This window comes from Takifugu flavidus, chromosome 13, assembly GCF_003711565.1.
Source record: "Takifugu flavidus isolate HTHZ2018 chromosome 13, ASM371156v2, whole genome shotgun sequence".
NCBI classification, from domain to species: Eukaryota; Metazoa; Chordata; class Actinopteri; order Tetraodontiformes; family Tetraodontidae; genus Takifugu; species Takifugu flavidus.
The window spans coordinates 7,837,358-7,864,549 of record NC_079532.1 but is presented as its reverse complement, the minus strand read 5'-3'; the positions used below and the strand labels follow the sequence as shown (position 1 = coordinate 7,864,549).

General features: G+C 48.2%; 1 protein-coding gene across 4 annotated transcripts; it reads right to left on the bottom strand.

Moving 5' to 3' along the window:
* Positions 1–385: 385 nt before the first annotated feature.
* Positions 386–27,192, bottom strand: tspan18b (tetraspanin 18b). 4 transcript variants are annotated; one of them, XM_057052091.1, is made up of 11 exons: positions 26,886–27,191; positions 11,722–11,804; positions 9,076–9,319; positions 8,607–8,960; positions 4,713–4,808; positions 3,596–3,790; positions 3,441–3,515; positions 2,816–2,914; positions 2,410–2,586; positions 1,755–1,838; positions 386–1,435 (listed from the first exon to the last, which is right to left on the bottom strand). In XM_057052091.1, the coding sequence occupies exons 5-11, from the start codon at positions 4,773–4,775 to the stop codon at positions 1,388–1,390; spliced, it is 741 nt and encodes a 246-aa protein (XP_056908071.1). In that variant the 5' UTR covers positions 4,776–4,808; positions 8,607–8,960; positions 9,076–9,319; positions 11,722–11,804; positions 26,886–27,191; the 3' UTR covers positions 386–1,387. The 4 variants fall into 4 exon arrangements, with proteins under 4 accessions (XP_056908071.1, XP_056908070.1, XP_056908068.1 ...); XM_057052090.1 differs by having other exon boundaries at positions 9,076–9,304; XM_057052088.1 differs by lacking the exons at positions 8,607–8,960; positions 9,076–9,319 and adding an exon at positions 11,577–11,650 and having other exon boundaries at positions 26,886–27,192.

Below are 27,192 nucleotides of genomic sequence, written 5' to 3'. Positions count from 1 at the left end.
ATTATATGACTCGAAAATGAGTCTTGCGTATTCGAACTCAGACGGTTCCTTATGCGGTGAAACGCCGCCCTCTGCCGGCGTTGGAGCGAAGTGCAACACCTCGATCTGTAAAGCTCTCGGATCTACCGCTAAATAAAATGTCCCCTTTGTCTTTATATTTAACATTAAAATATCTTTTTATTTTTACACGCCTGACACGTCATTTACTTGAGTGCTGTCGTGACCAATGCTTTGCATGTCAGGTCAATTTGTGTTGACGCTTCTGGTGCTTTTATCTCTGGATGTTCACAGTCACCAATTTCCTAGATGGCGACACAGATCAATGCGACAATGCATTTAGTTGACAATTGATTTCATTACCACAATACCACCAAGAGCCATTACGTGAACTCCAAACGCATTTAATTACATTTGGCTGAATCAGTGGATGAAATATCCATATTTTCTTTCATTCAAATGTCAAGACTGTCGGAGATTATTGATTTATATGTTACATTTACAAGAAAAAAAAAAACCCAAACAAAACAAACAAACAAAAAAAAACCCCAGCAAGCAGGAGCCAGTGGCAGAAAATTTCACTTTCTATTCAGATGAATTCGCTAGTACTGAACATTGATTGATGTAACATCATTAACCCAACAAAAGAAGCAGAGGAACAACACAGGAAGTGTCATTTAAAATGCCATTTATGTCATCGACTTTTCCAGAATCTAATACAAATGCACAATCGTACGTTTCACCACCTAAAACCACTACTGCAATAAACACCATACAAAGAAACAGAGAGCTGACGTATAGAAGCAGGTCAGGGAGGATCACAGGCTCACAGAAAAGAGCATCCAGTATGTACACACACACACACACACACGCACGCACGCACACACACACGCATCTTATATAATACAGCATCAAAGAATAGTGGCTTTAAAAAGACAATATGAGGGAGTGTGAGAGTAACAAGGTAACAGCCAAACTGTACATGAAACACTTCTTTTTTTTTTCTTTTCTACAATTAAGCCAACTTTACTTAATATAAATATTCTTCATCCAAAAGTCAGTGCAGTGCCTTCTGTTCGGGCTTCACCTGGTCCTCGTTTTTTGTCCATTAACGGCCAGGCTCTGTCAGACCTGGTCCACGTCTCCTGTCTACACACAAATCTTTTTTTATATCAGTTTTGTCTCTGATCGTTCGCTCTGTCTACCTGTCGGCATGTCTGCATGTGTGTACCTCAAAGGTCCAGCTGTGAAGTACGGGAGTTTGCTTCTGTGTCACTAACCAATAGAAAAATGAGACTAACAAATTTACAAATGTCCATATTGTTCTTTATCTCCTGAAATCCCTTTTAATTCTTAAAAAAAAGAGAAGAAGTTGAGACGTGGAGCAGTCCTACTGGATTCCCCTGAAGAGACACATGGCGAAGACCATGGCGAAAAGCTGAGGAAAGGAAAAAATCCCAAACATTGTTAATGAGTTTTGGAAAAAAACAACAAAACAATGATTACTTCTAAAGTCCAGGACAATACATTGAGTAACCAAATAAATATTTGCTAAAAAAGTAAAATAATAAAACGACTGAGTACAGCCAGTCTTCTTGTAGTACCGAGTTTCACCACTTGGTGGGGGTGTTGCCATACAAACAGCGTTTCAGGTTGTCACGCTGAAATATCTTCAGCAAATTCACATTTATAACATTACAGAGGCAAAGAAACCTGGAAACTGTTGATAAAAATGACAAAAATAGACCCATTCATACCTCAATGGTCAGAACCACAATCGCCAGCGCACCAGCAACATAGATGTATAGTTCAAAGTAGTCAACAACTGCAGAATAACAGCCCTGCGGAGGCACAAAGACACTGATGTTCAGCTGGGTAGCAGTACCAGGGCTATAAACTAGCAGAATTACAGAGACAATTAAAGCAACATCACAGTTTGTAATTGAGGGAGGCTCTGAACAAAGGCTCGGTTCACTCAGCAGGAAGAGCAGCCCCCAGCCTCAATGCCTTTTAATGAGGGCTCTTTGTGTGAGCTGAGAGCGACAGACACACAATGAGGACACCTTGCATTATTCTGCTGAGCTGAAAAACAACAGGTGGAGAAGGCAGTAAAAACCTCATCCAATCAGCAGTGTAATTATTTCTTTCCATGTGTTTCTGGATGCCGGCTCTCACTTTCACATATTCGTGTAATTGTATCCTCCTTTTTTTTTGTGCACAAATACAAACACTAGCCTCCACATCCAGAGGACCTCCTGACACACAAAACATGGAAGAGCGCTAATCAGCTGTGGAGGAGTCAGCAATCCCCTGGCTGTCATCCCTCAACTGCCTCTGCTCTAATTAGGCCTGGAGGTGGGTTGGAAGGAGACAGGGAGGTGAGGAGATGTCGAGGAAGGAGCCGGAAGCTACCTTGTTATTGCGGAACATCATATTGCCCGTTAAACACTGCTCCTGGCTGATGGAGGCCAACTCTCCGGCCTGACTGGCACGCTGGCAGCAGGCCTCTGGCACGGCGTGGACTGGGTTGATCCGCCTGAACAGGCTGTCCCTAAAGTCCTCCGGGCTGTTCACTCCGCAGCAGTCAAACTGACGGCAGGAGCGGAAAAGAGAAAAAAAAACATTCATTATTACCAGGCGGCCATTGGTGCACTATCCCGTGGTCGGCTGCATTCACACACCAAGCATGAACATTGACCTAAATTTTGAATTTCAGATAATAACTTTTGAGTCTGCACGCCGCCCTTTTCCCATTGACAGAGGGTGATGCTAGAAACGAGCGGATAGAAGCTCTTTTCCATATGTGCCTGGACCTTACTGTCGTCATGATGGCGTTCCATGTGGAGGTGAAGACGTCAGTGTTGTTGTAGCCCTGATAATGTCTTTTCAGCTCCTTGGTGAAGTACTCTCTGGTCAGCTAAAATCAAACAGCACAAGTCAGCCACATTACAAATACTAAAATAAAAAAAGATGAGTGCTCAGAGCGAGGGGATGTTTTATTTAATGGGAAGCTGATGTTACACTTCAAAGGTGTTACAGGTTTGAGGCGTACTCGTGCATATGTGAAGACAACTTCACGAGGCCTTTTGAGAGAGCCGAGCGCCGTCTGATAAATGTCCTCGAGTGACTCGACTTGAAAACAAACTTTAAAGGAGCGAGAGAGTCAGTTAGGGATGAATTTGTCTGAGAACAGGAACAAACTTGGTGGCTTTGGTAGGAAGTGATCCTCCCGGAGCTGCACAGACGTGCTGCAGCTCAACGCTAAAGGGCTAAAGTGGCTAAAGTGGCTAGCACAGGACCTGGATAATTAATGAAACAGACGTTCACAAGCAATGCCAGCAAGAGCAATTTTACTCTGATTTAGACGGAGACGGATTTTTGTTTTGAAAGGAATCGCTCAGATGAGTTATCAAAGGCAATAAAAAAAACCCGCGTCTTCTTACGTGCTCTCGGAAAATGAAGGCTAGGATGGCAGCAGCCAGCTCTGCTAGGAAGATGAGGAGGATGAGCATGAAGAACTGCAAAGAAGCGGACAAAAGGACAGAGGATCACATCAACTGAAACTCACTTTAAAAAGGGATTCTGAGTTTGGACTCACGAAGAGAAGAAGACATTTGTTTTCACGAATGGCTCCGCAGCAGCCCAGGAAGCCCAGCAGGAACAGCATGCCTCCCATTCCCAGGATGACGTAGACGCCAGTGAACAGCAGGGGGTTGGCCGCTATGATTTCCCTGAATCCTGTGGGGTCCACCAGCACCCACACACCCACTCCCAACAGGAAGGAGCCCCCCAGCTGGCGGAGAAGCAGGACAAAACAGCAGTCAGACAGAGCAGAAACTGGCTGCACATTAAAAGTTAATGAGAAATCAGAGAACTTCAGCTTCCCAAGAAAGTGCACAGAGCTCCAATGGGGCAATGCATGATGGGAATTAATGTGGGTGCTTCCAGGGACAGCGCGGATGGTGCGAGAGTTGAAGGCAGATAAAAGGACTAATATTTCAGGAGCCATGTGCACGGAGTAGCAGAAGAGTGGAGCCTCCGTCCTCTCTTTGACTAAAGCTCTCTGAGGCCGCACTAGGGCGACTCGTGTGATTAAGAAAAGAGGTAGCGGCAGGGCTCTAAGCCTTCCACACCTCAAAAAAGTGGCCATTTTGAGAGTTCGCTGGGCTGGAAAGACGCGGCGGTGCTACTCGAGTGTGAAATGGCCGTGAAAACAACAAGCGGAAGGCGGCGTAAAGCGGCGCCGGTTATTGAGCCACGCTAACAGAAGAGTTCATTCCCCGCGCCGCGTTATTAACCCAGCCTCCAACAGTCCTGTGTGAGCGGAGTCTCTAAACGGTTTGGTTGCGCTTAATAAAGCAGGAAAAGAGACGAACCCTCTCACCCACAGACAGCCCCCCCCCCCACAGCCTTCAGAGGCTCAGACTAACAGGATTAACCTTGATAGTCCGATCAGGACTGATAAACTCAAGTGCCAGTCACCAAGTCCTGGTGGCAGTGGGGGCCTCAGATGTGTGACAGCGCACTAAAATCTAATCAAAGGAGAATTGGATAGTATCAAGATTGCCTCCATCTAATGAAATGCAAATGTGGCTCCATTTAGTCAGGCAGGCGGGGGGCCGCCCCAAACCCGTTTTAAATCAATTAGATCGACACCGACTTCAGAGAGAGCCGGGTGAAGTGTCATTGAGAGGGGGGGACAAAAGCATACTTACAAAGATGAGGAAATTGAAGACAAACATGAGGTACTTGATGCAGCTGAGGCAGTCCCCCTCCATGGTCGTCCCCCGCGCCGAAGCCTCCCCCTGCCCCTGCAGAGACACGCAACCAAACTGGAATCACGCAAAGCACTTAAGAAACGCAGCCAAATGGCGAGAGGATTCACATGCTGCTGCAGCTTGGATGAGCATTCACATAAACCTGCCAAGAAAAGACGGCTGCACGGAGACCTGCTCGGATTCTAATGAGTTCTGCCACTCAAACACAGCCCACACACACACACACACACGCGCGCACACAGGCCTGCCACTTCATTTGGTTCAATTTCAGCAGGAAAATCCCTGCTTCAACCCCCCCCGGCGAGCTGCACGGACCCGAGTTACTGCACAGCCGAGCCGCGTAATGTCAATCCAACATGACACAACTCATTTCATCTCAGCCTGACACACTCTGTCGTTTCAAAAAGCACTTTTTCCAGCCTGATGCTCGGGTCCTTTATCGGGCTTCCCGGGACTCCCGGTGCTGTCTATCTCCAAGAATTTCAGTCCTGACTGTGCATTAACAGATAGGTCCGTGGAGCTTCTCTGTCTTCCTAATGTAATGAGCGGCAGGAGCCCCGTGTCCCACCGGCCGGCCCTCCAGCCGACATAAATACACTTTCCTTGATTGCAGCTCATCCTAGAAGCACTCCCACTTAATGAAGAGGGCCTTCTTGGCTTTAGGAGACAGCACAGCCTCTGTGCCGTGACCCCCTGCTTCTATAGAGACTCCATATCTGTTGCACATCTACTGGAGCTTTTGTGCCGCCGGTGAAACAGACCCTGTCTCCGGAGGAGGGGGTCGGGGGGGGGGATATTCTACATATTCTGCAAATGGTGAAACGGAAGCGATCCGAGGGGCAGATTTATTTGCAGACTCAGTCAAAGAGAAAAATTAATTACGGGGCATAAATGAAGCGGCACGCGCTGCTTTGTAGCCGCGATTATTCATTTGCGGTTCCACGGCGATGGCCAGGATTGAGTCTGGGTTACGAGGGGATTAATAAGAGATTTCTCTGTGGAATTGTAAATAGGTTTACACAACTGCAGCCAAACGCCATCACCGCTAATTGAAAACAAGTTGGGATTTTTTTTCTTTGCCTTCCTTTTTTTTTTTTTTTTTTATCTCTGCAGCCCAGCCGTCAGATGTAATCTCACATTCCTCACGCTGGTTCCTATTTTCTCTCCCCGAATCCTGGCGCGCCAGTCAGGTGACTCCTCCGGGTCATCTCTCTGTGGTGATTGAAGCTCAGGTTTACCGGCGACGCTTCCATTCCCGTCTCTTTTTAGGGGGCTCTGCTGTCACTCAGGGCCGGTTCACTCTTTCCAGCCCTTCATACTGGAAAATCCACACTTTCCGGGAGAAAGAAAAAACCTGTGGTTCCTGTAAACTATCATCTTATATCATCTTGATCATCACTCAACTTGTAGCTGTAATTATGTTGTGACAAATGAGGACTAGTGCGTGGCTGGTTTGGGTCCCCCCCCCCCTCCTCACAGCAGACCCGCGACAATAAAACTGAACAATGCAGGCAGCCTTTGTGGGCTGTGAGAGCGAGTTAACACAGAATGAGAAATGTCCCCCCCCCCCCCCCCCCGCCTGAGGGAATATTGTTTTTGCTCTCCAGGCTGAGGGATATGGATTCATGGCTAAACAGCTCCTCTAAATCATAATGATATGCTGAGGTATTGATCACCCCCCCCTCGCGGCATTCTGAGAGCAACCTCAATGCCTGGGATGAGTTTTAATTAACCCCTCTCCATCCTAAGCTCCACTGAAAGGCCTAATGAGGGCACAAGAGGTGTTGAGATTTGCATACATTACAAACTCTCACTTTAAGAAAGCAGAAAGGGCTTTTCTCATCCCTCCCGGCCGCCAGCGTGAGTCCAGGGGGGGGGCAAACTGCATTTACTCAAGCGGATGATGGAGAAGGGGGAGGAAATGGCTGGTTGGAAAAAGTCTCAGGGTGCAGCTCACATCTCATTCTCCAAACAAAATGTCTGATTTCTCCTCCAGCTTCACCCTCCTGCTCTTCGCTCCCATCTCTGGGTCAGACCGGCTGTCAGATCTGGAGCCAGGTCCCCCCCCCCACCGCCCTTTCTTTTCATTAAAATGCATTGGCTACTTAAGAGCAGAGCGGCCTGTGTGAGCCGAGCGAGGCTCCAAATCAGAAACCTATGGCGCACATCAGCATGACATAAATCAAACTGCCAAAGAGACCCCGGAGAAAGTGCAGAGTAAACAAACTGATCCTTCCCACGACTCCCGGGAGATTGCGGGTCCTCATCGATCACGGCCCGGCTGTGAGGATCAGCCCTCTGAGATTTCCTACACATTATGGGGGGAGTCAATGCTGCTCGTACCCCAGGAGGTGGATCTTTCTCAGGCGTGCGCATTCGCACAGCCACGAATGTCCGTTTATGCGCCGGTATAAAAAAATATAGATAGTAAACAAACATGTCGGCCTCAGAAATACCAAGTGCTGCACCACAGCTACAGACTGCGTGTTTGTTGGGTGGAATCCCTGTATATTTGTGCTCGTACCGGCAGTCCAGGCGCATTGTTTGCTCTCTTCTAACCTGTAAATACCAGCTCCACGTCTGCAGGGGCTCCTGGAACTGACAACACAGAGTGAAAAACGGCGGCAGGATGTTTTCTCTGACTCAGCTGCGGAGCTCTGAGACGGCGGATGAATGAAAACCGATCCCGGATCAAGTTCACAGCATCAGCAGAAGCCAGAGCTCTAATGAGGGCAAAGCCGCCCCACCTAAATTTGTTTCTCCTCACCGGGATAAGGAATTCCTGCGCCCTTGCTGGAGCAGCTTTGACAGAACTTTCCTGGCCCGGCATCAACTCAGGACTTAAAAGTCTATTTGTCATTCTTTGCCTTCCTCTGTCTGTGTTTTATTTTTAGATAAACCAAAAAAAGAGGCTCCAGGTCAAGGCTGTTCAAACAATGACTCTTTTTAATTGGAGGTAAAAGCGAGGAGAGCGATCGTCTGGGTCCCCGAGTGCAGCATCCCGCGTATAAATAGTTCATCCTTGCTTGGTTCTCCTTGAAGTTGACACTTTCAACAGGATTAATGAAGTGAATCGTTACTCCCCGGCTCCACTGGCCACCGCCCAGTGAAGAGGACGCTGCGTCTGTTCCCCAGCAAGTGTGGCCCCCCTCACCCCCCCACCCCCACGCCAGATAATAGCCACCTCATCTCGAGCCTGAGCCTGCATAGTAATTGTTAATATGGGGTCCCTGTTGAGATTAAAAAGGCTGGAGCTTGACCTCTTCAAATGGCATTAACCCTCTAAATGATCACCTGTAGTTGAACCCAGGGGATGGAGCAGGTGTGTTTCCCCATTTCTTGTGTCGTGTTGTCCCTCTATCTGCTGCGTGAATACATCCAAGGATGACATTAATGCCCATATTCACGATAGGCCCAGCTTTATCTAATTAAACTCCATTCTTTGTGATTTTCTTTGCAACTTCCGAGCCACAGCAAACTAACACCTCAAAATTCAAATAAAGACAGGCTCTTCCGGCAATGAACAGACCTCCCCCGAGGCCCTCCATGTCTCTTAATGAAGCTCCAATTAGCGGAGAATGAGCCTTGGGCTGTGCTGTCATGCTGAGGAGCATTAAAGCGTGTTGAATGCTAAGCAGCCCTTGCAAACAGCACCCTGGCTTCGAGGGCACGCACTTGCAGACAAAAAGGAGCAACCACAGATAGGGAACAGGAAAAGCTCAAAGGCAACCGAGCTCAAAGCGGCTGGATTAGAAAGCTCAGGCAGAAGAAGAATTCTATTTTCTTTAACATTCAGGCAGCTCTTCTTCACAGGATGTATATTTCACATACTTTTTATGTGTATCTGCAAAGATATTGATGATTACAGGCCAGTCTACGTCACACTGTGACCCAAAGCCTCTCTCGTTTGAGTCTGCAGGTGGCGCTCTTCCGACTCCTGCTGGAGGAGCGTTTGTGAGAATCCCCGAGGAGCGAGGTCCTCTGACCAGGCAGCTGACAGACTCCTGAACAACAGGCTGATTAAGTGGAGAGGAGTCCCAAAAGGAACAAATGTGCAGTCAAAAACAGAGCGACCATGTGTTGTCAACAGCACTGCGGGCGACATTCTGCACAGCCAAACTGGGCACACGTCCAGCTCCACCAACAGTTGCTCCCACTCCGACAGAGAAATCAATCCTCTGGCTCCTTAGATTAAAAAAAAATGGGAGGAGGAAGGGCGGGGACAGCTTCGTGGTCAGACAAATCTTTGGCAAATCTGTGTGTGCATGTGTGTGTGTGTGAAACTAGAAGGGATTCTCACTTAATCGTGTCAGCACCTCCATCTAGCTGAGAATACAAACTGGCTGTGCAGGGCTGGATCAATACCAGGCTCAGGCACATAGTCAGTCATGCATTGATCTCTCGGAGTTCCACTTTTGAGTCCAGTGGTTCTGTGGCAGTGGGAGCCCGCGGTGGACGAGCACAACGAGCAAAGCAACGCTTCCGCAGCGCCTGTGAGGGCTCCGCTCAGGCGTTTCCCACGGGGCGCTCTGGAAGATGACACACTGCCAATGAGATTTCCCACAAAAATTAGCTGTAACTCTATTTAAAACCGAGTAATTACTGTGAGGAGAACGTTTGTATGCAATGTTCTCCTTTCGCGGCAGGTCTTTCTACAAGTTCACACACTTGTAATCCAATCAAAATTCTCAGCATCTCCGGGTTGACCGGCAATCGACCCCAGAGACAATTCATCACTAGCAAATATGCTCTCTGGACCCGGTTCCATATTCATTCCACATCAGATTTGTTCTCTTTGTGCTGCTTATGAAAAGAGTTTACATCACAGATGGCCTCGGAATAAAGCAGACAATGGAAGGTTTAAAGGAGGACACTGCATTTAGACTCAAGGGGCTGGAGACAAAAGAGCAATTTATAGCTCAAAACACACACAAACTCCCAGTAAAGGAGCTCCGACTTCTGCAGAACTTGGCAAACACGATAAATATGCAACAGGAAACAAACACAAATTCAGAATTGGGAATTTCTTTTGTGGAAAAATAGCATTTGAGCAGATGTTGGAGTGTTTCCAGCTCCGGTCGCCACAGCAACCTAGATCTGGGGTGAGAGTGGCCTTTGTCTGAAGAGCTGTGTTTGGCATCTCCACTTAGGGCTCGTTCCTGTTGGAAAAGGAAAGGGGGGGCAGAGCCAAGCACTTTTCAACAGGAGGCGGCTCGGCCACCCATTTGCCTGTCAGGTGAGCACTCACACCCAGACCACGGTTGGAATACAACCAGTTCCCGGAGGCTGCATCACCGATCCCTGTGTAGCACGCCCGTTCCTGAACTTCCCGGCTCCGTGATAGACTTTAATGAAACAGCGAAGCCTACTTTGAGGTACTGATGCAACCCAAAGAAGAAAACAAAGCCTTGAGGACAAAATCTGCACACTTGTGTTTTTGAGTGAGCCGCAGATGAAAGAGATACCCAGAAATATTAGATGCCCCATTGCAAATAACTTCACAGAAGCGTGTAATTTAACAGTCCACATGGGGAAAATGCCGCCTTTAATGAAGTTGTTTGTGCAGGAACTGGGGAAAAAAATAAAAGAAAGAACTTTAGAGGCATATTTATAGCTGGATAATGGTTTTAATTGAGTCATGTGATGTTAGCAGTTGAGAATATTTAGTCAACCATTGTTATCACGCTATAAACCCACAATTCTATATCAGGAAACTCCAACAGGCAACTACCGGGAGGTACCTCTGCTCTAATAACACGGGAACTTCAGCCATGATTCAGCAGTGCAGCGTCGTGCATTTAGAACAATACACTTTCCACCTGTGGGCTGTGTAGGCTGGACGGTGTCAGCTAACAGTCACAAATAACGCATCAGCGCAGCCATACGGCGTAGATCGCCGGTTCACTTTGGTGAGGGACTTTCCAAGCCATCGGGAACTTTGACCCCTGAAAGCTGCAGCGCTGCACATTTCTGATTGGTCAACGATACTCAGGGTTTTAAATATAGTTCAAGTTTGTGCACTCACATGATCTCGGTGACCTGCACGTTTATAAAGGCCTACATTATAATGCTATGAGCAAAACACACAATAGCGCTTTATAAAATGAACGCTGCGGGGCATCTAAAATGCTGTGCCAAATTACGCTAGTTAAACCAAGTGGAGACAATAAATCTCTATATGTACATGTGTCCATTTTATATGAATGAGGCAACATTATTCTAATAGTATTTTCAGTCAATGAGAGCAAAAACCCTAGAAGGCAACATATACGTCATCCCCATCTCAGAGCAATTATGGCAGAAATGGTGCAGAAATCCACCAAACTGGGGTTTCACAGTCAGTACCTGATGAAAGGGGATTATTGACATGGCAGAATTATGTGACACAACCGGCTGCTTTTTCTCATTTGAAGATAATAATCAGCATGAAATAAAATCGCTTGGAGGGACCAAATGGCAGATATGTTCCCAAAATCACGCGTTATTAAAGTGAAAAGGACTAATCAGACATGTCATTTGCTAATATATAACAAGCACATGCACTGCTTGCCTGGTTATGTGCTACTACTGATTAGAGCTGATGTGTCTGGGTCTTAACGCCCCCTTAACCCCTGAATCCATACACGCCTGCTCCTCAGTCGTGTCTGGAATACTAATGTTAGAAATGCCAATGCAAATTAGACTTAACAAAGACCAGCGCCGGCGTGCTGTGATGGTTAAAGGACAAAAGCGCTTGTGTGGACCAGCGCTCACCAGCACTGTGCCTCCTGTTGACGGCAACAATGGCTGTCAGCATCTTACCCAAAAGAAAACATCTGTCAGCAAACCCTTTCTGCCGTCCCGCTGGCTCATTAATGCGTCTGCTGGAGCCCAATCTGGATTCAGGTGCACAGATTCACAGGGGTTCATGTGCTAAAAATAAGAGTTAGTAAAGATGCTGTCGTACCATGTGGATCTGCTGGTGCCTCCTCTTTATTCAGGTGAAGCTGATGACCTCTTTTGGTTTCCCCCCCCTCCTGTTTTCATGGGCTGTTGGACAGACAGGAAAAACACAGAGGTCAGGGCTGCAATAACGAGATAAAATCGACAGCGAGGCGACAGAGCAGAGAGAGAAAAGCGACACATTTGTCTTACGTCTAATTCATTCGAGCCGAAAAAGACGGCGGCGGCTGGAAATAAGAAAATAAAATTCTAGGCCACTTAAAATGACAGAGTGTGCATTTATTATATATGAGGCTCCCGCTCCCAGCAGCGAGCTAATTTGAGAATTGCCAGCGTTTTATCTGTGAATTTTTCACTGCTCAGCTGGAAGGCATTAACGTGGATATTTTTGAAAGTAAAGTCTTGAGCTGTGACCAGGGACGGTAACGTTCTAATATGCATCTTGGCACACTGTCTTGCTTAAACAGCCCTTATTAACAGGCCCAACACATCGCAGACTCCTTGTAACACTTTTGACACAACCTTCATGAGCATCTGAACTCATGCATTATTCAACAAAATACTACCTAACTTTCTTACACACACACACACACACACACACACACACACACACACACACCACACACACACACACGGGGGCGCGCACCTTTAAATATTAACATATGATCCATCGGCAACCGAGCGTGTCTGAGGTCATTCAGCTTTTTGAGCGGTTTTTGCAGCTTTGACACGAGTGAAAGCAGCGACGCCACCACAATGGAAGCGAATTAAAGGGCCCGTATTCGGCTCGGCAGCGCGGTTCTGAATGACAATACTTTGGAGCCAGTTTCAAAGTGCTGGCGCTGACAACCGCCGCACTGAAGGCAGCAGCGGGGCTGCCCACGGAGGCGTGAGCGGCACACGGCTCTCGCCACTTTAGATGGTGAAATACGGGAGGAAATTCTCATCCTGACAGGGGCCCGGGAAGGAGAATGTCCCAGGAGTATTCTGGATGATGGAATCAGCCACATCGTTCCGCCGACACACCATATTGCCAGCAGGGATCAGATTCAACAGGATGCAAAGCCCATCTGACAGTGGCAGCAAAACACCTCCCCCGTACGCCGCACTGGGTCTTATTACATCAAGAAAAGGCAATCAGAGTGAGAGAAGAGGCTGACGGAGCCAGCGAGCGGCAAGCTGCTCTGGAATGATACACTCCAGTGAATCCAGACTCAAAAGAGACACTGGAGTCATCTACAAAATATACGCCCATGCAACGCAACGCTATCGTCCCTTTTCCACTTCCTCCCATCCTCTATAACAACAGCACATCGAAAAGTGGCCAGAATCTGTCCTGAAGCCTGTTGCGAAGGTAGCGTCTCCTCAAACCTGTGCTTAGAGAGCCATTAGCTGGGCGAGAGCGTCGGTGGAGAGGGTCTGCATTATTTTTGGTTTCCATGGAAACCTATTTATAGGAAAGTAGAGCACGGCTCAATGAATCAGTTATGTGGGGTTGTGGTGGTGGTGGGCGGGGGGGTAAAGATCAGCGCAGACGGCTGGGAAAGCACAACAATAGGGAGAACCCTCGAGGGAGAGTGTGAAGGCCACGGACGCCGCGGGTCCAGTAAAGTGGGGGAACAAGTCAGCTCCTGAGAGAAGGCTTCATCTGCATCCGCTCAGTGGCTTCCCTTTTCAATAAATCTCCCTCCCCATTGACATTTAAGTTCACTGAAGGCAATTTAAACATCAATGCAGGCAGTGATTGATTAGAGTCTGCTGATATTTCAGGCTCTGACAATATTATTGCATCACCGACAGCGACGCCGAGGAAGGCGGCGCCACATTAGGAGACAAGAGCTCTTCCATACACCGACTGGCTGTGGGGACAAAACGGAAACCACAGGAGGTAGAAAAGGATACGAAGAATGAAGAGGCCCTTAGAACTTCAATCAATTTTCATTGATGGAATTAGGGGCTTTCTAGAAGCGTTCTGGTCATCAATAAGCCGCTGAACCGCAGCAACTCCGATTATTAAGGGTATAAATTATCAATTTCATCACAATATCAAATTATCTACATCTCTGGGCCATAATGCCATATTTGCCAGTTCTAGAGAGTCTGCAATGAAACCATTCTAAATTTGATTTAAGGGAAGGCAATCGATATCAGATGACACATCTATGGACGCATTACAGTCAGCAACGTATCACTTAGAAAGAAAAAAAATGATGACACGCTTTTGATACGTCTCTACACACACCTGCTGGCCTTCCTCCAGCATGTTATTGTGTGATGATACAGACTCACTTTTTCTGTTTGGCTCTATAGGTCACATCCTGTCAATACGTTGGGCATCCTTGACTGAAAGGTCAAAGGCCGATGAACAGCAGGCTGTTTAAGCACTACTTCCTCTGTGGACAGGAAGTGGGCAGGAAAACAAGGAAGGACATGACAGTTATTTCACCTGCATGTTGCTGAGCTGGCACTGACCCCGAAACAGCTCACAAACAATGAGCTCAGTTCCTTTGGTTTATCAGAGGTGTTAAATGACCTAAGAATGAGCTGTTGGGTGGATGCGTGTGAAGCTAGAAAATCAGTGATTTGAAGGAAATTCCTTCCATGAGCACAGCTTACAATTAATAAAGTGGTGTGTGTTCATTTCCACTTCTCACTGTCAACCAGCAGCAGGCTCTAAATCATCTATTTCCCTCTAAAATGTTACATGCGGTTGGCATGGGGAAGGGGGGGGGGGTGATATGGCTATGGGTCAATTATTTTTAGTGTCTTAATTTTGTAATGTCGCAGCTCCTTAACGTTAAGAGGTGACATTCGGGGCCATTTGCTCATCAAACCCTGAGACACCAAATAAAAGGAAACCCTGCAGGTCTGCAGTCGCCCCTCCCTGGTGATCTCCAATCAAATCCTGAGGCCATCCGTACATACATCATGCGATAACACACCAATGAGTCAGAAGGCGATTGCCAAACGTCGTACATCTTGTGAACCCCCGCAGTAATGGGGCAACACTGGGGCTGAATTATTGCCTTTTCCCATCTGGATTTATTGATCTAACAGTGTGTGAGTCAACCACCAGAGATAAAGATAAACCACCCCAATAGAGAAACGATCTCCACTATGATCTGAGGGCATCGCTCAATTAATCACCCCCCCCCCCACTAGCTCAACACCGTCCACCCTTTACGGCATCACCGGTGCGGTTGCGCCTCAACTGCGGGGCAGGAGCACACACTCTCGAGGCAGGAATATACACTCTCGGGGCAGGAATATACACTCTCGGGGCAGGAGTACACACTCTCGGGGCAGGAGTACACACTCTCGCTCATCTGGAGGATAGAAATAATCCAGCTTGGAATGCAGATTCAACTCATTATGCAGCGAATCACTTTGGGCTGAATGGGAAGCTGATAAAAACGGGAGCCGTGGAATCGGGCTGGGAAGGTGCAGCTTTGATGGTGATGAGAGCTGACACCATGTCCACCTCTTTGGCAAATTAGAAGCAAACACTAGCCAGGTATTTTCTCTATGAACCAGGTTGTTCCTGTCGTTTACCTCAAAGACCCCCCCCCCCCCAGTCAGAGGTGCTTCACTTTTTCGGAATCTTTACCAAGTGATACCCTGATAAAGGACGTCAAACAACTTCATATTTGTTGTATTTTGTGCCGATCTTGCCGTCTCGCACAACACAAAACTTTCACCCTACTTCCCAAGGCCACGAGGCTAAACCCCAACTCTCAGAGGAACCAGAGGACTGGGGGGGGGGGGACCATAACACCACTTTGAAGTGGAGCAATTAAAGAGGAAAGACCTGTCGAATTGGGATGATGGGCCTAATGTTGAAAGAGGGGGAGGATCAGTAAGAGGGACAGGGAAGGCTGTGCATACTGAGAGCTTTGGGCCCCCACGGGACACAATTAAGAGCAAGGCTTTCTTAGTGCGGGTTACAAAAACACAGCCAGGATCCCAGCGCAGCCCTCCGAGCCAAGGTAAGAGTTCAACACGCCATGTGCGGAAGGAGCGTGTGGCTGTTTGTTCCACGACACCTCCCACCCACGGGCGCCGGCAGCTGACAAGCGGCCACATGCTAACCATTTCCACCCCTGTCAGGCCCTAAAACCCCGTCGAGTTTACAGAGTTTGCAGCTCAACTCTAACCTTAAAGTAGCGAGTAATTAAGAGAAAGTTCCAGAACACAAACAGGAAGTGCTTCCTCTTCTATATTCCCCAGGTAAAAGATTGTAAACGCACAACAAAAAGGGATAGATCAAAGCAATCAAAGCAAGAATGGGTAAATGGCTTCACTGAGGACGTTATGACGGGGCTAGAACCCATTTATCCATCCTGTCTCCAATGTTGTGCTACTCTTCTGTTTTTGGGCAAAATGGGTCACTGAACGCTGGCTCAAAAGCCCAAGGTCAGGACTTTAAACCGCTCGATCCAATCGCATCATCAGCCTTCGTGCTTTCAGGATTAATCACCTGAAAATCCGTCAATTCATATTGTGCAGGTCGATTCACTGGTGTGAAACAAGCTATGAGCAACGTGCACACGAACGAGGGAGACCGTCTGCACACTTGTGCACTGTTGTGTGAATCTGTGGATCCTGGAATACATCATGTGATGAGGTATTTGTAGAAATATGCGGCCTCTTAAACACATGTTGCGAGCAGACATGTGGTAACCATTTCTGGGTGCAGGGCAGCAGATTCGGCGTATTTCCTGATATCGGATTTTCACGCAGGATCGACATCGACAACGTGGTTGGCGCACAAACACAACGCCACTACCTGGCGTGGCTGATGCGTCTGCTGCAACCTGCCAAAGGCTGAGGAGCAGAAAGCACAATTGGAAGCAGATTGTTCACCTGATGACAGCACAGCCGCACTTCCTAATTAAAACCAGTGTGGGGCAGCCCAGTTTGAACTGGGGGGAAACGTCTCTTAGCTATATGAAGCCGACGTTTCTTCTCTTAATGTGAATTCACAGCTAGCAAAGACAATCTATGCTGGCTGATTTGTGAGGCGCAAATAAAAGTGGAGGAGGTCTGTAACCGATTTACTCTCAGAAGAATTCAATATTTAATTTGGCATATTTGAGGCAGACAAATGTGATGAAAAGTTGTGCTCACGGAGGCTCGATGGAAGCACTTTCCTGACTTTCTTTGTGTACCAGAGTAAATAAATGGTCCACGTGGCTTCGGCAGAAACACAAACAGGCAGGGAGGGAAAATGGAGGAACGGCTACGGGTTAGCACCCAGGATACGGCTCCATTTTGTTTCTTTTTATTTCACAACTCGAGCCATTTCAAAAGAACTGCTCTGAACTCGTTGCTCAATGCAGACAGAAGCTTTCCAGATGGCAGATTCTGATAAGCATCGTGGTTTAAAAAGTGCACGTACGCACGAGCCAGGAAGCTTCGCCCCAATATTAGTACAACTGCAGCTCAGAGGTCTTAAATGGGCTGAAATGGAAATTAGCTTGCTACAGCTCAAGAATGCGAATAACAAAGTAGCTGCAAACAGAGTCCGTGTGTTTGTGGCTTTGAAAAGGGGGCTGCACGGAGGCAGCGGGGCACACGTCCTACTGGGTTACGAGACCCAGAAGCTCTGCATCTGGATCATTTCCTCAGCCCAGAGGGGCTCCTCGCTGCGACCTTCCTCGTAAAGCTCGACAATATGTTAAAAAAAAAAAAGAAAGATCCCACTAAACGCCTGCCTCTGTGCTAGCCTGGATGTGCTAGCTGTAGCTCCTGGATGTAAAATGCTGAGAAAAACATCAGAGAGAACGTGAGAAGTGAAAGCGGCTCCTGGTTTCGTCTCTCACACACTGACACTAATGGCCAAAAAAGCATAAAAGTGGGTTCCTGCACAAGGAGGAAGGGAATGTTGTTATTCCTGAGCTGGCGAAGAAGAGTGATGGTTGGAGGATTTCTGGAGCTGCAGAAATGACTTTAGGCTGAAGAGCTCTGCACCTTCCGTAAGCCTCGAGATACAATCCCTCTCACGTAGTTTCAAATTTAGCTTGTTAATACATGAGAGATTTCTTTCAAGTATTAGAAGATAGCGGAGAAAGAAAAGGACTTTTGTTTTTCTCCCTTCTAAAGGCTTAAGGAATCGTGAGTGGAGAGATGTCAGAATATCAAGAGAAATCATGCCTTGCTCAACACAAGAGGCACTCTGAGAAGGCAGATTTAATCTCTTGAGTTCAGAGCGTAACCCAGTTGTAAACACTCAGCAACAGCTGTGAGAGCACTCACTCAACTCTGGCGAATAGAAAATAATGCATAAAACACAAAACAATGGAAGGAACTCATCAAAAACAGACACTCGGGGGTCAAAGCGTAGCCGTTACAAGCTGTGAGCGTCGCGGTTGCTAAATTTACCTGGCTAAGCACTCTCACTCCTGCCCAGGCTGCTCGCTCGCCATGCCTGGGTTGTGGGAAAGACAGTTCATGCAATTACATCCCATTCGTTTACGGGAGACAGAGGATAGATAGCAGGAGGATGGAGCCCAAGCTGCCTGGAGGAGGTCCAAGATTAGGTCCCCAAAGAAACAAGTCAATAGGTTTACACCACAAAACATGATGGATCTGAGACGATGGCACAGGCCTGAACAAAAGGAACCTTCAGTGATCTGCGTGAAACGGACGCCATTGTGGAGAGAGACGTTCCTATTTGATGGACCGGATCAACGAGTACGCTCGATTCTGGGGAACCGATGACGACCCTCATACTGACGTGGAATTAACTGGGGGAAGTGATGAAACTGGAAGAAACACATCCAAGTGAGCAGCGCAGCATCAGCCGGGAAGGCAAATTTCCAACTGTTCACCGGGACCCAACAGTTATAAATAAACAGGCCATTTATTGCTCTTGACTACTGGGACAGGACCACACGAGTGGCCGCAGCTGGGATATTTATAGTGTAAACCATTAAAGTTCCTCTGCATATTTGCACATTAGCTAAACTTGAGCTCAAAATGGAGGAGAAAGGGAATAAAAAACGAATATCTTGCTTTCTGCCTACATGGCCTGAGTGGACGTGAAAAGTGCGACTGAGTTTGCTAATTACCTGTGAAGGTAACATAGACGTAGCTGGGTGTTGCAAGATGTTAAAATAATCTAAAAATAAAGCGAGAATATGACCCCACGCGGCGCAGAGCTCATTAATTTTCATGACTGCACACACTTGCAGAGACCAGCTAGCAACTGGTGGGCAGCTGCTGAAGGCAGGAAAAGTTTACAGAGGTGCTATTTATGCTAATGAGCCTTGGATTTAAAGCAGCAAAATTTGGATTGCATCGTCTTTTTTTATTTAGATTTGCTGTCAGACAAGTCTAATTCTTTGGAAGCACAACTGACTTTTTATTGGCCAAAAGGAACAAAAAAACTTTACAGACTAGAAGGATCAGCCAAATATTTGAAGAGGGTGTTTTGAAAGTGTCCACAATGGGCTGGAGAGGAAAATGGAACAGTTAGCTCTTGAGGTGGCAAACGTCAGATAAACATACCCAGAGATGTTTGGAGATGCATAAAATGGTTGACATCTGTTATTATTTACATAAAAAAAAATGGCACATCTAGTTTCAAACTGCCTGCAGAGATAGGCGAGAGCAGTTTTGGTAATTACTCACCACATTCGCTCTTTGTGGATGGTTTAAATATGGCGAGAGGGAATGAGATCACATCCGGTTGCCAAGCCAAGTTTTTTTTTTCTTTTTGTTATTTGCTTTCTTCCCTGATCCAGACAAGAAGATAGATAGCCTTCTTGTAACCGTATGTGCAGTTAATAAGAAAGAGATGTGTACAGATCCGCCACCACCAAGAACTAGCCTGCACAAATAACTGCATTTTAGCAGAAATATTAGCCAACATGCAGCCCAACATGCTAATCTGGGTGAGTGCCAGTTAAATCTGGAGAAGGGCTAGCATTTCCTGTTGATGACCAGCATCTGAGGTAAACTAAAGAAGTTAGGCTTTTCTTTCTTCTTTTTTTCTTGGTTTAATCCCAGTTGGTCGTGTGACCAATTAATGACCATGTTGGAGCCGAGCCGAGCCACCAGGTTTTAGCAGTATGGCGTAAAGAGCAAACGCTCACATCCAGGGGCTTTCAGAGACACTCATTAAACTACTTTGGCTTCTCTGCTAGTGTTGAGGAATTTCACATGGGGCCCGCCTCCTGCCAAGTGTTATCAGAAACATGATCTGGGCCCGTTCCTCCAGGGCGAAGACACTTGGAGAAAAGCCTCAGTCGTCCGTTTTCGCCTCAAAACACTTCGAAGGTCCGAGCGTCGCGCCCTGGTGGTCCAGATTAGGTGGGAGGGCTCTACTCCTGCCCTGACGTGGAGCAGGCGGCAAATCAATGGGAAGCCCTCCGAGATCGCCTGAGAAATCTCCGAGCATCCGCGCCAGTTTCTTTGCGACGCTCGAATCAATAAACACCGCAGCCAAATTTAATCCCACGTCCCGGAGAACCCGGCTGTGCCGGCGCTATCTCTGAACACGTGAATGTCGGGAGTTAAACACATTTCATGGAAATATCAACATCCTCAAATACGCTAGAGATGGTTAAGCGCCAACGAGCAAAAGCAGTAAATGCCACTTTAAAAATAGCTTCAAAGAAGAGATAAATGATCAAAGCAAGGATTAAAGAAGGGATCGTGCGCCACGGTGTGCGCGTGTTTACCCTAATAACTATTAGCGAATCTTTTTTAAAGTGGGGATCCAGCTCTTTTCTCCTGCAGAGAACCGCAGCTTCTTAAGCATTCCTTGTTAAATTCGATCCACTGGCATTAGAAAAGGCAGCATTCCCTCCGCGGTGCGGTCGGCCCGTGGCCTAACGCGCCAGCATCCACCGACTGTTTGCCCAAAGGACGGGGGGGCCGCGTCGTGGCGCAGTGACCCGCGAATGCCGTCTCGCGGAGCAGGCTTTTAAAGTGGCGGCGGGCTAAAAATTTCATAAAGCCCCATCAAAAATTCATGGGGCGGCGAGGTGCTCGTCTTTCCCGGTTAATTGTTTCCCCTCGGAGGAGAACAAATAGCTGCCGACAAGATGTACATTTGATCTTCTGTTAACGGGAAAGGGCAATTATTCAGTCGGACATGAAGAGGCTGCATAGACGAGCCAATTCATCACTGTAAAAAGTGCTGTGGGGGGAAGAAAGGATGGGGGGGGGGCAAGTGAGTCTCAGCGTTTTCACACAAATCACTTCGGATTGCTGGAGGACGCCAGGATGACCCAAATAGATTTTAGCGACAGACAGTCGGCAAACATTTGTGCTGCTTTCCGCCACATTCTCCAACGTTGGGGGCAATAAAGAGAATGACCGTTAAACTACGGGACATAATGGCACACCTGTGGCACGCCTGTGGCACGCCTGTGGCACGCCTTCACGCTCAGGGTCTCAGGTGGTGAAACCTCAGGTGAGATAACGCTGTTACGGCAGGAGAGGCTCTGAGGGCAGCCAGGCAGGACATTTCCACTTCCTGCTCTTTAACAAGCTAAAGTGAAACCCAAACGTCTCTGAGACCTGTGATCCCAGCAGGCTGCTGCCATTAACCTGACCCCCCCCCCCCCTCCCCCCACCAAGTTTCAGCAGATTGAAGTTAAAACCCTCTGTGGACTTCTGTAAATCAAACGCTTTATCTGTCCCCCTTAATGCCGCCGCAGCCGGAGCCCGTATGTCTGATGGAACCGTGGCGAGTCTGGCCCTGTGGGAGGGGCCGTAACATTGTTATTAGGTAGCAGCTGCAGGCAGCGGCGGCGCAGACAAGGTGTGTGGGCCTCAAACGTGGTCAGCTGAACGTTAAGAGAAAAGCTGCGGCTTTCTAAAAACGAGTTAGCCTCATGTTGGCCAGATATTTCAACGCAAATGCACATAATCGGACCGCAGGAAGGGAGGAGAATTGCATTAGTTCCGTCATCTCCTCCAGTTTACAATATTCATGTTTCCCAAACAAAGAAAATCTCCGATGAGCCGAGGTTTGCCAGCTCCGCGCCTTCAGAAGGTGTATGCAAAACATTTAGCCTACATTCAGGCAGATCTGAGGCCCGTATACATAAAATATATGACAGCCTCGTTTTCAGTTGTTGCCAGCAGCAATAACGTTGCAGTCTGTGAGTGTGTGTGTGTGTGGGAGAGCTTCACACACATTCCTCTTTGCTTATTCGAGCTATCTACAACCGTCACTGCCTGGAACGGCAGAGTGCTGGGATGTAACCTCAAATCACGCTTAAAATAAACCTTTTGGCGGTAACCAACAGGCGTGTTGGTGACGCACGCGGCGTCTTGGAGAACGGGCTAATGAGCTAACATTAAGCCCCCATACGTGGCGTGCATTTAATTTGGGGAGCGTGACGCTGAACTAATTATCTGGGTCATCATTAATGGCCTCTGGTTGAGCACGACGCTACATCCTGACTATAAACGACTAAATCTATGTGTGGCGCGATCCAGCCTGTGTTTCCAGGCAACAATTACTACATTATAATGAGCATCCCATCAACGGTGATTAAACATAAACGGGATATTTAAGTTAGAGCAGAGCCGATAAAAACGCCGAGACCAAAATGCAATAAAAAAGGGCCGCAAACAAAGAGAATAAGGTCGTCCCTGTTACGAAATCCTCTCCCGCTCCAAAGACCTGGGAGGAAAGAGCGTGAGCTTTCAAGGATGGGAATCTGGGACTGACGCGGGGAGGGGTGGAGCCCAGCAGGGCCCGGGCAGCTTGCGGCCGGAGCAACAGACACAGAAAAAGGCCAGAAGCTGGAGGAGAGTCCCGTTTCATCAGGAAAATGCCTGAGTCAGGAGACGGGAGAACCATTAGGTCCAGTGAGTCACGGGGAGAGGCTGTGAAAACAGATCTGGGCTCGCAGTCTCAAAAAATAAATGAACGGAACAATGAAGGGTTATGATGAACCCAACACCATGGCAGAACCCGACCTGCCCGGGCTCAGAACGCACACTGTTTTTAACAAAAGCGGAAGAATAACTCATCCGAATATTAAGCCGTTGCTAATTTGCGAGCGACTCTGGTGGCTCCTGCAGCCTCGGACTGTAGGACAGTCACACATCCATGAAATGAGCTCTTCCTGCCGGGCGCTTCTTGATTGACACTCAACTTCCAGCTGCCCAGTTCGACACCACCGAGCCCAAAGTGTGACGAGGCCACGCTGCCAAAGACTGACAAAAAAAAAGGGGAAAAAAAGGAGAGACGACGCCTCCGTTGGACGGACACACTCAGCCAGGTCGGCGTTTCGGCCGACATCAGTCAGTGGATCAGAGCTGCGCTTCAATCCCTCTAAATCCTGGCAGGTAATCTCCACACGTTAGCTCGGTGTCACAGCTATCAGTGCCAGACTCCCCGGCCAGTCTAAGCCTCTCTCTAAGCTTTGCCTGCATTTAGGGAGGATGAGAAGGGGGAGGGGGGGAGCCAGAGGTGATGGAGAAACCTTCCGGCAAAGGCAGTGGGATTTACCGAGGGTCTCCTGACCGTCGGGGGCCTCACAGGGGGGCTTTAATGGGCACCTGCGTGACACGCTTTATTAGTTCTCCAAAACGTTACTCAGATGGGAGAGATGGCTTTGGGGGGGGGGGGGGGTTGTTGAAGAACCCGAGACGCAGCCGAGTGTGCCGGCCCCAGTTAAGCAGCTACCGATTGATGTGGAAGGCCGGCTATCTGCTGAGCACGGCTTTGTCCAAGACGTACCTTTTACCTCATTACCTACTCAGCGATGCCATTACTGAAGGAAATGGGGCACAAGCGAGATAAGCACAAAGAATTCTTGGGTCGAGCACAAACAGCCGGCCTGCTTCCTCCTGATAAAAAGGAAGCGTCAGCTGAGAGAGGCCCCCAGCTTCCTGCTCTCAGTGGACTCTGGGGCCGCCGGCCGCCCCCGACATGACTCCATTTACTTCCTGGTGAGTCCAGAGACACAGGGGACACAGACACGTGGCTATTAGTGAACCAACTGGTCATCATCTAGTTATGTGTTGGTAAAGGAAGCTGGATCAGGAATCAGAGATTCTCTGTTGTCGACACTGATTTTTAATATCTTTTCAATGTGCAACATGAATGACTTGAAACCAAATATTCAAACGCTATATCCAACTGTATATTCACACATGCATAGTTTCGAGGCCCCTGGGGGTCCAAATATAGCATTTGTAGACAGAAGCCTGTGTCCATTTTCTCCCGACACTTTACAGGAGAGACAACATGTTAAAAACACATTTATTATGTAACTCCTGCTGAATGCTGGTTGCATCCATAGGGACTAATCACCATGGCAACCTCCAACACAACCACAAAGAATATAACAGCAAGCTGCATAATGCATGCGCTACAGGCCTAGTTTTTGCTCTCGTTCGTTGTTTTGTACTGTAATTTAAATTCCGGAATGCTGCCGATGCTACACACTGATCACGTGATCTCTATTGTGGAATCTGTAGTGATCTGGGAGCAAGAAGATCAGATTCCTTCACCTGCAGCCGCATCTTGGCTGAGTAAATGATCAAGCCGAGAATTTAGGCGAAATTTAAACAACGCTGTGCGAAGTGAGAGCCAGATCTGCTTCTCAGCGCCGCGGCGTGGAAAGAGCAGCGTTGGCGCCAATTATTAATTAGTCAGAATAATTCCAGCTCTGGTTTCAGCAGGAAGTAAACGTCCTTCTCACCCAAGGGCCAGACGGGGACTCGATGACAGCAGCATTCTGCTGATCTGACCTCCGGTTAAAAGCGCCTTCAGCGTCCCACCACAAAAACACAGCGGACGTGTTTAATCACAAAGTGCTGATGAAAAATACACCTCTGTGGGAGCAAATTATTTCTGTCAGTTGATCAGCAAATTTCATTTTCTCGTGTCTCTGGACAACAAAGACGCTGAACCCATTACTGGCCGGGTCCCCTGAATGGCGAACATTAAATGAAGGATCCTCTGGCAGCCGGGAAAAAAAGCAATTTTCTCATTCAGCCAATAGATACTCCATTTAGTTCCAGGCTCTCTGCGGTCGGCTGTCGTTGTAGTGGGCTTGATAGGGAGAAAAGCAAGTTCAGACTGATGCCCCTGCCTCCTCTCCCCTCTGCCTCCCTGATCTGGACCCATCGATATGGATACAGATGTGCTCTACGGGCTGAAATAGGGAGGCGATGGGGGAGGACCGGGGAGATGAGACAAGAAGGGTCGGGAGGACGGAAGAATAATGGATAAACTAATACAGAATGAGAGCGATGGAGGAGGTGGAAGGAGAATGTGGTCAGGCAGAGTCAGCCATCAGATGCAGGCAGAAGAAGCAGCAGGCAGGTCTGCAGGCACATCAGGCAGCCTGGGCGGCTGAAAGTGTGAGCGGGGGAGGCAGAAATCGGAGGTGTTCAACCATGTGGAGCCACAGATTTAGTAATTTCAAGACTTTAATGAGCAGCGCTCCGCCAGGCCGGGCGGCTTCAACTCAGTCACCCTGTTCCTCCCAGCAGGAGCTGCGATGCACCACAATCCTCACATTTCAGGCCCTGCCAAGGACTGAGTGGCTGGCTGGCACACACACACACACACACAAACACACACACACACACACACACACACCACACACACACACACACACACACACACACACACACACACACACACACACAGGCTCTCTATCTCCTTCTCATTGGTCGTTGCTGCTCCTTTCATGGCAGACTCTGAATGTGTGATTAAGAGAGCAACACATTATCAGAGGCACTATTAAAATGAGAGCACTGATCACCATTAGCAAGTCTCACACCAGGTGTTCCGTGTCTGGAGGCGGAATTAAACACCATCTCGGAGGAGACTGGAGCGTATTCAAACGCTCGGTCTCCTAATTGCGCTGCTTCGCATTGTTGCAGCTAATCTTTATTCCCTGTGTAAGTTGAACCGCGGCCATTGTTTGCATTTGAACTCTGTCCTGCAGACATTGGCGTCTGAGCAGCCACTATCTCCCAACGCTCGTGTGAATCGGGCTGCGGAGATAACGGCTCGGAGCGGAGTTTAGTCATCCGTGTTGGCAGCTTCTCCACACGGCCGTTTCTTTCTGGTTTTCGCGGACGGCAAATGTTCACCCATGACAGGAACAAACACGCCTCTGTTTCCAGCTCGTATGCCTCCACGCCGTTGGTTTTTTTCCTGCTGGGGGGGGTGAGGAGGAGGAGAAAATTCGACCAATATTTAGAAAACAGAGCGGCGCAGTCACCCAGCTCGTTAATCCCATCAGGATAATTTGTCAGGATTTGTCGGAACTGCTCAGATTTATCGTTACTTTCTCGGGCTCTCTGACACTCTGTCGGCCTCGGGGAGATGAACAGCTGAGCAGCTGGTTATGAGTTTGACTGGAGGCAAAACATCCCCGCATCCGACACTCACCTGGACACCGGCGCGTGTTAATGGGTCCCATGGAGACCGTCTCCCTGCAGGGCGTGAAATGATTAGAACCGGATTTCCAGCTGTTAACTGGAACCAAACAAACTTTGTGCGGGCTGAAACTTTTCCTTCTGAAGGCACCCGTGTGTGAAAACAGTATCAACAGTGTTGCAACTGTTTCGGGGGCTATTGGATGTGTGTTTTGTCCAGTGGGATCAGACAGAGTGGGAGGGATGAGGAGGTTTGGGATGATGCAGAAGTGGAATTAATGCAAACTGGCAGTGAACACAAGCCCTACAGCCAAGGTGGCACCACGATCCTCTGACCCCACGCAGACAGCCTCCTCCCCGGGTCAGAGCTGCACCCCCGTGGGAAGGATGCCAGGTTGGTGACTGACGTGAATTTTCCCTGATGTCGAAGTTCTCACAGCCCCACTAATGTCTGCAGACGGCGCAACGAGGCAGATTCCCAGATTTTTCCAGGGCAGATTTGAGCGTTAAGGGGGATTTATCAGCATTGGGTTTTACGCAGCATGACTCCATAAAGCATTTTACTCTTTTAGGCTGCAGGGTTGATTATTCTCCTCATCTGGAGACTAATTTTAACTTTAGTAAACAACGCGAGCTGAAAACACGCACTGCGCACTACAGCGACCACGAGAGAAGCCAAAAACTAACACGGCTGCCACAAAAACCTGCGAGATGTTTGAAACAACATATCAACAGCGCCTTCATTTAGCCCATGGCATCTAAGTTTTGCACACTATTACAAAGCAGGGATGCGTTTCTTACCTCAAAGCGCAGATCGCTGCCGGGACCTTTGGCTCAGACCCGCCGATTCCACGCGAAGATGGAACCAAACTGGCGACTTGAGAAACCTGCGACCGGGTTCCAAATGTTCAAATGCACCCCTGGAAACTGTCAGTCAGCTGGCGTCGTCAGCGGAAGGCGACCTCGGCACCGTCCAGCTCATAAGATCCACCGGAGACCAGCGCTCCCAGTTTAGACAAGCCTGTTGTGCTGGGAACACTGGCGTGATAACAGTTTTCTGGAGTGGCTGGGAGCGGGGCGCTTCATCCAGCAGCCTGCTTCGCTCCGG

What these genes read in the sequence shown, in the direction of transcription:
- tspan18b (XM_057052088.1), bottom strand. Translation starts at nt 11,627, where the DNA reads ATGAGCCAGCGGGACGGCAGAAAGGGTTTGCTGACAGATGTTTTCTTT. An exon ending in TCTTCAATTTCCTCATCTTT is followed by an intron (nt 3,791 to 4,712) that starts GTAAGTATGCTT and finishes CTTCTCCGCCAG; the next exon opens with CTGGGGGGCTCCTTCCTGTT. An exon ending in ACAAATGTCTTCTTCTCTTC is followed by an intron (nt 3,516 to 3,595) that starts GTGAGTCCAAAC and finishes GCTTCTTTGCAG; the next exon opens with TTCTTCATGCTCATCCTCCT.